Here is a 9,792-nt window from a genome sequence, read left to right on the forward strand (position 1 = left end):
AACAAGGGAATTGCCCACACCTGCCCATGCAATAGCATGGAAGTCAATTGTCCAATTCCTTACGAGCCCATGAAATGAAGGGATTGTTTAAAAAATGCTTTAGTTTTTCACATTTTTATGCAATCTTTTTGTTCAACCCATGGAATAAAAGCTGAAAGTCTGCGCTTCAATGGCATCTGATTTGTTTTATTTAAAATTCACCGTGGTAATATAGCTTCGCTATGGTACCCGAGAAGTTAGAAGGCAAGTTAGGAGGTTTTTAAATTGTAGCTAGTACTAAAGGTGTTGATTGTTTGTTTTTTAATCCAAGATGGTGGATTTTTCCTGAGGTCAAAGGTCAGCAAAACTTCCGTTGTGGTTGTAGACTTAAGCTTGTATGTGAAATTTTGTGATTTGTTTTTTTCCATTTTGTGGTAAAATGTGAAACTCTACTAATTTTACACTTTGTCACATAATGACAGCCATTTATAAAATAATTTTAAAACTTCCTCACCAATATTGATTGGCAAGTGAGAACGACAAAACATTTAAACATTTAAACAAACAGAACTGGAGTCTTAGGCACATCTGAATTCCCTTACCCCCAAAAGACAATACATAGTGCAAGACTGCCCAGTGCCCTGCATTTCAACACAGTTCAGACCCGTATCCACTACTTTTTTTTTTTAGGCAAATATGATGTCACCCATTTGCCACAGTAAAATTCAAACAACTTTTGACATTTTATGATGACTATTTGAGTCATCAGTGTTCTACTGATGATGAAAACTTAATGATTTAAAACAAAATTATTTAAACACCCTTTTTTCAGATGACTAATTGTTCCTATGCAATCCATCGTGGTATAATTGAGGAATAATACACACCAGTTTTTCATAGAGACTTCCAGGGCACTGGATTTTTGAATTGTAGATTTGGACACCCCCCATCCCCCCCAAAAAAGCCAAACGCCCCATAGTGAATTTGTGCACAACCTTTGAAATAAATATGACCTAAACCAGCTCAATCCAGTTTATAAAGATTCCCATCTGCTCTAAAAGAATCACTTTAGAGAATAAAAAATAAACCTTTAACTGTTGAAAATAAATTTCGCTATTTGCAGTTACTGCTTAGATCATATTTTAAACCGTCTGAACGTCTTTTCCTTGGCAAAACATTCCCTCCTTTCAGAAAGCACAGTGCCCTTTAACAGAGCCTTCATCTGTTTATTCAGCGTAGATGAGTGCTGTAGTAAGATTTAACCCTAATCCACCTGCATCTTGTTTTGAGTGAGTGGTTTTGATAGCCACAAGTGCTCTGTGCTCCTGATAGCTAAGAGTGTATTGCTGCTGAGTTTTGCAACATAACACTTGTGTCCAGGGGTGATGACAGATAACCAAGAGATGATACGCACCCAAAGTTTTCAGCTGATAAAACACTGAGACAGAGGAGTTCTTCACAGGTGCAAAAGAAGCCAGGAAGGGAATTAAAAGACATGAGAAGTTGAAGGTGAGTTTTCTTTAGAAGTTATTCATGCTCCTGATAAAGTTTGTGTTATATTAGGAAAAAGGAATTTATCAGGCGAGTAGTCAAACTTTCTATGAAAATTTTGTTACTTTGTGTTTAGAAAAGCAATATTTCACTAGTCCCAGGAAACAAAGTACAAGGTCAGATGTGTAATGATACTTTTCACACATGAAAAGTATCATTGTCTCCAACAGAGAAAATAGCAAGGGGTCATGGGATGTGGCATGGGAAAATCAAGTCTCCAGGAGAAGAAATGCAGCAGAGGTTAGTTGATTGAAGATCATTATTCAAGGATGTACATACATGACTGAAAAGTCTTCATTTTCTGTCTTTTCTGTGTTATTTTCAGTGAGCATTTACTCGGTCCCAGGTAATTCCCATTTCAATCATAGTGACAACATCTGAGTTCAGGCTTGTTTGTGTTTAACTTGTCCAAACCCACATTTCATGCACCTGTGAAGCTGCCACAGGTCAGTCAGACACACCCATTGAAGTCGTCTTGGAATAGTTTTAGCTATTTACTGTGAGAAAACACACCCACACTTTTAAAAGTATTTAACATATATATCAGAAGCTTCTTTAATTATAGTAAAAATGCTGGTGGCCCTATAATAGTTTTAACTAGAACCATAAAAATGTAAGCAGCTTTTAGGAGCTAAAAGAAGTTGACCACTTTAGTGTGTTTTTTCCCCCTTATTCTTTAGCAATTAGAGCGGCTCTGTTGATCCAGCGTTGGTACCGGCAGTACGTGGCTCGGCTGGAGATGAGACGCAGGTGCACGTGGAACATTTTCCAGTCTATTGAATACGCAGGAGAACAAGACCAAATAAAGGTGGCCTCACACAGATTATTGCATCTTAATTAACACAGGTTTCCCTTTTCATTCTTCACCATTTTTTCTTTCTGTGCATTCTAATAAATGAAATATCTCCAATAATTATTATAACTCCTCTGGGTTTCTTTTGCTATGAATTCACTTAATATTTTTTCTTGGATTAAAAAGTACTTTTACTTATACATTTTCTTTACATTTTCACATAAAATTTTTCTGAACTTGTGGTTTTCATGAAATGAAATAGTCAAATTGAAGAAAATCTATGGTCTTGTGGCTGAACACTGACGGTCTATCTTAATCAGGGTCCTATCATAACATTTAGTTTCAAATTGTTACGGCCCCAAGTAGTATCATATAGTATAGTAAACCAGCTCAGCCTCGCGGTAGAGTGGACGCCCTGAAACTGGGAGGTTGTGAGTTCAAATCCATGACAGAGTCATACCAAAGACTCTAAAAATGGGTCTCAATGGCTCCCTGCTTGACACTCAGCTTTAGGGTTTGGATTGGGGGGTTAGAGAGTGGCTGTAGCTCCCCCAGGGGGTGGGTCAAATGGAGAGAACAAATTTCACAAACCTAGATGCGTGACAACTAATGGGAATTTAACTTCACTTGAAATAATCCCCTGTTGTAATTTTATTTAGCTAAAGTTGTTTCAGGTCTTTTATGGAGATTTGCATGTCTACATACTCATAACACTACCACATAAACACTTTTATTTTATTTTACCATAGTTTTGCACTATAAAAACATCCAAGACTTTATAGCAAATGCAATGTATGTTTACATACTGGACTGGACGTGTCCTGTTTGTTACACATATCACTACACACAAAAATCCTTTTTTTAAAGCTGATTTTTGGTCAGGTAAAAACATTCCCTAATTCAAGAATCAGCTTTTTGGCAAATTAAACTTCATTTTGACTTTTATCCATGAAGTTGTTTTTCTGTGAAGTTGCATGAACAAACAAACTAACAGGAATAGAAAACTGCATCCACTGCAAAAATCATTTTGGGAAAAACAAACTTGTTAATGGTCAAAGAAGTTTTGATGCCACTTGTCCCTGCTGCATAGCTTGCCACAGTCTGCTATTTCCTGATGTCAGTGGTTCAGAATGTCCTCTGTTAGGACATTGAAACAAGGTTTTTTTTGGAGGGGAAGAAAGCAACTGTCTTCTGGCAACATCACGCACAGGAATCCAAATTTTTCATCTTACATTTTTGTAATGTAAATACGCACAGTAGTAAAACTTTAAATCTTAATCGGTCTTCTTTATGGCATCAACTTCTTATCTGACCAAAACACAGTTGGAAACTTGTATGATACCATTATTAAAAAAGTTTTATTTTGGGACTTTCCTTTGACACATCCACCAATCTGTGCTTTGAATTAATTATTCTTTCACTGAGAAATCATAATCTAAAGTATTTTGGTGACCCTTAAATAAGAATAACTTATTATTCCTTTACTTCTTACTGTCTTGCAGCTGTACAGTTTCTTTGGCTTTTTGATGGATCACTTCACCCCAGCCAGTAGTGAAAGTAAGGTCCACACTTCCCTTTTTATGATAAATCTTCACCAGTAAGTCAGTCTAAGCTCTCTTCTTTTGTTTTCCCAAATCTTTTTTTTTTCTTAATTAAAGGAAACCTAATATCTCACATTTTTCACGAGAACGAGATCTGCCGTGACACCGAGTGGGAAAGATACTTTTGCTACAAGGACATCGAGGTACCAGACAGCTACACTGGCCCCCATCTGACCTTCCCCATGACGTTCTGTGGGGTGTCCAAGCTGGTGGAGGCTTTTAAGCACAAACAAGTATGAACAACCAAATATGTCTGAAGCAAAAAAAAAAAAGGGCAAAAGTGGAGAATTGTTTGATATTTTCTCTGGAAGCCAGTGAGTTCACGGCATGCTTTTTTCTCCCAGTAGCAGCTCCATGCTCGATATGTTCTGCAGATTCTTGGAGAAACTTGGAGACTTCTCAGAATCCTTCCAAACATCAACTACGTCTCTGTCTCCCAAACCAAAGAGATCACAATCTGTGGTAAAATCTGCTGGCCTTTTTTTGACCACGTGTTTTCTCTTTTTTTCTTTGTGACCCAACATATCGTGCTTTAAGCTGAATACCCTCTTTTGTAGGAGATCTTCATGGACAACTTGAAGATCTGCTGCTGATATTTTATAAGGTACTTCAGGCAAACAAAGTGTCGTGTTTTTCTACATATTTCTTGGAACCTGACTACCTGAATTTGATGTGTGCAGAATGGTCTACCGTCCAGCGAGAAGCCATACATCTTCAATGGAGACTTTGTTGATCGTGGGAAGAGCTCTTTGGAGATTTTGCTCATCCTATTTGGGTTTTTGCTTGTCTACCCAAATGATCTGCACTTGAACAGAGGAAATCATGAGGACCACATCGTTAATTTAAGGTAATCAAGTCTTGTAACTGAGTTTCATAAGATTAGCTATGAAACTTTATTACTTTTTTAATATCAAAATTTAATATAATGATTCCATGATTCAAGGATAAATCAAATTGAACAAGCTGTGTTTTTTTCTCCAAAGTGTTCCTGCGCTTGGGCTTTGAATTTCCTTAGAGGTTACTGAGGTTTTTATGTATTGATCTTGCAAAATCCACACATCCTCCATCCTTATGTACTGGCATTCTGACTTACTTTTAAGGTTTTCTAATATTACCTGAGACAGATATTGCAGTTCTTAATATTTGATTTAAAAAATGTGTCTTAATTTAACCCAGTGGTAAATTCCTCTTGGTTTTTTGTTGTTTTTTGTTTTAAGAAAAATCAAGATCTTTTGGATGCAGGTTGCTTTTTTAAGTTGTTCATTATGTTTAAATGCTTTTTTGTAAGTTACTTCTTTCATTTAAAGTTTAAAAACCTTACAGTTTTGGTACAATTTTTGAAAAAATGCAGTCAAGAAAAGTCTCTTTTTGTTCTTCCCATGTTTGAAACATTTAAACCTGGAACTAATTTGATCCTTTTTTCAACCAGATATGGTTTCACAAAGGAGATTTTGGGAAAATACAGGGTAAACTTAAACATTTTTGAGATAATTTAATCAAAGAATTTAAATAAAACTGATGATTAATTTTCCGTTGTCTTTCAGGTGCATGGTAAAAAAATACTAAAGCTTCTCCAAAAGATATTTAGCTGGCTTCCTTTAGCCACAGTGATCAACGACAAAGTTCTGGTGGTTCATGGTGGGATATCTAACTCAACTGACCTCTGTGTGGTCAGCAGAGTGGACAGACACCGAGTGAGAAAGGCCTTCAGCCCCAACGTCATTTTTTTGTGTGTGAATCAAGCCAAGCCATCCTAAAACTCTATGTCATGTTTTCTAAAACCTGCAGTATGTGTCAGTCCTGAGGCCTCCTAAGACGGTCCATCAAACCCTCAATGGCAACAAGAATGAAGATGACAACGGACCAGCTGAGGGCCGGCGTAGAGTCCGCTCTCTAACTAACCACAGCTCTACCTTACCTCAGAGGAACAACCTTCCTCGCCGCTCGCTGCAAAACCCGTCCATCAGCCATCAGCTGAGTTCCTCTGTGGAGGATGAGCTGAAGAGGCGGCGCAGGCTGGCGGGATTTGACCAAACCTATAAGAATGGAAATGAGTTGGACTCTGATTCTGATCCAGACTTTGCAGAGGCATCAAAAGCAAATGGACACGATTGGAAACAGGTACGTAACGGTAAAAACATCTAAGTCTAGTATCTAGACCCCCGAGTACTCTCTTAGTGGCCTAAAATTCCACCAAAGGTGTCATACCAGTAGATTGCTGGATATCTTTTAGTTAAAAAAATGTCAGATTTAATTTTTGTTTATTATTTTTTAATTTGGGTTTTGTTGTTTTTGAAGCTGTTTTAATAGTTGTTGATAATGTCCTTCCTTATTACTTAAAAAATTGGACATTATTGATCGTTTTCAGTGGGCAACACTTTGGTTTCACACTAAAATAAATAGCCAAACTTTACAACAAAAACACCAGCTATAAAAAAAATTAACATTTATTTTCTGTGACTAGATTATATAGTTATGGAGATAGTTTTTGTTTAAAAAAATGTACCAACAAATATCCGCTCTACAACAGCTTTACTGAGCAACTAATGACTCTTAGTTAAATGATCAGGTGACCTGTTGGTTTCCACCAGTTTGAGTGAAAACCAGCTTTTCAGCTCTACGGTCTTCAATATTTAGACGTGCCAAATCCAAGCCTTTCCCTAAAGCAAAATATAGAAATATTTGTTGAAAAAAACAGAGTAAAGCTGTTGCAAAACTGAGGACAGACTAGATTTTTAACAAGTTCCTAGTGGTCATTAGGAAAATTGCACCTTGTTTCATTCATATTTATTTTTTAACGTACTTCATTCTTAAAGTCCATTTTAGGTAGCAACAATTATCAAGCTTTTTCTTATCTTTCAAAATGATATGATGACACTAAAGTTATTGTTGAAGAAGGCTATTTATTGGGCAAAAGGTAGCCACATCAACAAGCTATCTCCTGTGAAGAAGTTGTTGGTTCTCCTTGCGTGCAAACCCTGCTGAGGCTGTTAGATATTCATATGATTGTTTTGTTCTCTGTCTGTGATATTGGTTGTGATGTGTTATAATTACGGTAATTACGGTTCCATGACCTCACAAATTCATCAAGTTTGAAAATGTTCTTTGAATGGGCAAAAAAAAAATGTTCCAGTGGGGTAAAAAATTTTTACTTTAAGAACAACACCTCTAGTCTCTAAGACGTGTTTTCTTAAACTAAGACTATTTTGCAATGGAAATACTTTCTTGATAAGGTTATCTTCTTGCAAAAATAAGACATTTCTTTTAAACAAAGGTCTTTTTACCTTATAGTCTTTTTAGTGTATTGTCTTTTTATGAGTCTAATTTGTGCAGGTGTTGTAGCACAACAGATGACAAACCAGGATCTAATGGAAAATGTTCCTAGAAGTTTCTTTTTGCAGTATTGTCGTAAAAAAATGAGATTTTCTTGATAAGCAGACTTTAACTAACTTTTTCTACGTATTCAGTTTTTCTAATAAAGAAATGTCAACCTGCATACCATCACTCGATTCAAGGTCTAAAACTTTCACTCAGATAGTGAACCTGTTGTGGAGTGATCCCATGCCCCAAAACGGATGCATTTCCAATGAGGTGCGAGGTGGGGGCTGCTACTGGGGCCCTGATGTTACAGAGGAGGTGCTGGGAAGACACAACCTGCAGCTTCTCATCCGTTCCCACGAGTGCAAACAGGATGGCTACGAGTTCTGCCACAACCGCAGGGTGAGCACAAAGAGGACACTTATGGGAGGAAAGTATGGAGGTCAGAGTTAGCAGTCATGATACTCTGTTTCTTCTTTCTCATGCAGGTGCTCACAATATTTTCAGCCTCCAACTATTATGAAGTGGGCAGTAACAGAGGGGCTTACATCAGAATGGGAGCTGATCTGGTTCCGCACCTCATTCAGTACCAGGCCAGCAGGACGTGCAGAGAACTCACCCTGAGACAGAGGTACACACACGAGTTGCTGTTCGACAAATAAAGCCACATGTTAAACATTTTTGCACAATAAATCAATAAAATCAATGTGACATTTAAAAACATTTCAGATTGAGGCTAAATTACAATATCTTTTTTTTTGCCAGTGTGGGTTGGACGGAGAGATCAGCCCTGAGAGCTTTGAGAGAGCAGCTGTTTGTGCACAAATCAGATCTCATCAGGGCTTACCAGGAGTTCGATCCTCATCAAACAGGTACAGCCACAAATGGCCCCTTTGGGCCTCCTTAGTCCCTTTGACTCAAACCGACCACTCACCAGGTTTTACTTGCTCTCCTGTGTCTTCACGTTTGACCTTAGGGAAGATCTCGATGAGACACTGGGCGAGTGCTACAGAGAGCGTGCTGAAGCTGGGTTTGCCCTGGAGGGTGCTGCGCTCTCAGCTTGTCAGCAGAACCCACTATGGCATGGTGGATTACCAGCAGTGGATAAAGGAGTTGTCCATCACTGAGCCCAAACTAGAGGTGTTTTATTATTATATTTATTTTTTAATTTAATTCAGTTTAGGTGTTTTTAAGGTTCACCACTGATATTGCTTAAAGGAGCTACACAAAAGAGAAAAAACGTTCAAGTGAAAACAACAATTGTGATAGAGGAATTTCAAATATACTTCCGTTTTATTCAAATTCAGTGTGCCGGTAGATCATTCTTCTTATAGTGTTGCAGAAAAACCATACATTTGATCCCGTTTGCAGGTTTCAGACACCAGTATCCTGGAAACCATGTACAAAAACCACTCCAATTTGGAAACCATCTTCCGCATCATCGACACGGATCACTCAGGTGAGGGACAGCGACACGACACTTATTTTCAAGGCTGATCTGCCCACACTTCAGGCTGTGACAAGCCAAACGGCACTCGGTGTACCACTCTCCTCCAGGTTTGATCTCTTTGGAGGAGTTTCGTCAGACTTGGAAGCTCCTGAGTTCTCATCTCAAGATGGAGATCAGCGACAAAGCAATCGCCGACCTGGCTCACAGCATCGACTTCAACAAGGACGGCAGCATTGACATCAACGAGTTCATGGAGGCCTTCCGGTTGGTGGACCTGTCTGCACACAGCTGAACGCCTGAAACGGGAGCAGCACTGAACTGCAGACTGGATTATAAGGATCCATCTATAGAACATTAGTAGATTAAGTAAGTGGATCTGGTGTTATCTAGATGTTTTCTACCTCAAAGTTGTTATTTTTTACCATCTTTATTTTTTTAAAATCTCATCTGAGTGAACATTTGTTTTCTTAATAAACAAGAAATAAACCTTTTGTGTTCAAGCAATTAATTGTGTCATTCGTTTTAATCGGGTAATTCAACACACTCAAGCTTCTTTGGTGGCCTTGAAAAAAAAAAGTCATGTTGCATAAGAACCTTTGTTGTTCTAGAATAAGAAAAACTGAATTAATCAGTTAAATGGAGCTTTAAAAACTGTTCTAGTAAGTGAACCTTTTTGCAGTGGCTAAACTCTGTCTTTCAGATTTGCTTTTTATTAATACATTTGATTGAAAATTAAGTGCCTGATAGTTTTAAGTCAACAGGATGAAAAGGGAAAATCGCTTTACATAAAAAAAAGATTTATTAGAAAAAACTAAAAACAAAAATCACTGTATATGTTTTGACAAAAACCAATAAAAATCTCCATTTTTAAAAATTTCTCAATATTGTGCAGACTAACTGAATAAATTGGGTTTCGTTATTGTATTAAATTCTGCATTTCCTCCCACGTCTCTGGTTGGTAAAACCTGCAAACCGACTGTGGTGCAAACCCTTAAGATGCATGGGTGACCCGACTACATGTGGGGGTTCTAATCTGCTTGAAAGCTGCCTAACCAGTCCAGCTGCCAATCAGTCTTTTCATCCCTGCAGGGATGCAAAGC

The 9,792-nt window shown here is 37.8% G+C and overlaps 1 protein-coding gene across 4 annotated transcripts; it reads left to right on the forward strand.

Moving 5' to 3' along the window:
• The first annotated feature begins 1,103 nt into the window (after positions 1 to 1,103).
• Positions 1,104 to 9,197, forward strand: LOC101170112 (serine/threonine-protein phosphatase with EF-hands 2). 4 transcript variants are annotated; one of them, XM_020707621.2, is made up of 19 exons: positions 1,104 to 1,488; positions 1,701 to 1,770; positions 1,856 to 1,876; positions 1,968 to 1,976; positions 2,211 to 2,338; positions 3,826 to 3,880; positions 3,982 to 4,157; positions 4,272 to 4,386; positions 4,482 to 4,528; positions 4,605 to 4,771; positions 5,354 to 5,390; positions 5,469 to 5,618; positions 5,713 to 6,045; positions 7,459 to 7,644; positions 7,731 to 7,873; positions 8,008 to 8,114; positions 8,219 to 8,382; positions 8,614 to 8,701; positions 8,800 to 9,197. In XM_020707621.2, the coding sequence occupies exons 2-19, from the start codon at positions 1,719 to 1,721 to the stop codon at positions 8,982 to 8,984; spliced, it is 2,163 nt and encodes a 720-aa protein (XP_020563280.2). In that variant the 5' UTR covers positions 1,104 to 1,488; positions 1,701 to 1,718; the 3' UTR covers positions 8,985 to 9,197. The 4 variants fall into 4 exon arrangements, with proteins under 4 accessions (XP_020563280.2, XP_020563281.2, XP_011480012.2 ...); XM_020707622.2 differs by lacking the exon at positions 1,968 to 1,976; XM_011481710.3 differs by lacking the exon at positions 1,104 to 1,488 and having other exon boundaries at positions 1,513 to 1,770.
• The last annotated feature ends 595 nt before the right edge of the window (positions 9,198 to 9,792 follow it).

Source organism: Oryzias latipes, chromosome 12 (genome assembly GCF_002234675.1).
Source record: "Oryzias latipes chromosome 12, ASM223467v1".
NCBI classification, from domain to species: Eukaryota; Metazoa; Chordata; class Actinopteri; order Beloniformes; family Adrianichthyidae; genus Oryzias; species Oryzias latipes.

What these genes read in the sequence shown, in the direction of transcription:
- LOC101170112 (XM_020707621.2), top strand. Translation starts at nt 1,719, where the DNA reads ATGGGATGTGGCATGGGAAAATCAAGTCTCCAGGAGAAGAAATGCAGC. An exon ending in ATGGACACGATTGGAAACAG is followed by an intron (nt 6,046 to 7,458) that starts GTACGTAACGGT and finishes ACTTTCACTCAG; the next exon opens with ATAGTGAACCTGTTGTGGAG. An exon ending in TCACTGAGCCCAAACTAGAG is followed by an intron (nt 8,383 to 8,613) that starts GTGTTTTATTAT and finishes TCCCGTTTGCAG; the next exon opens with GTTTCAGACACCAGTATCCT.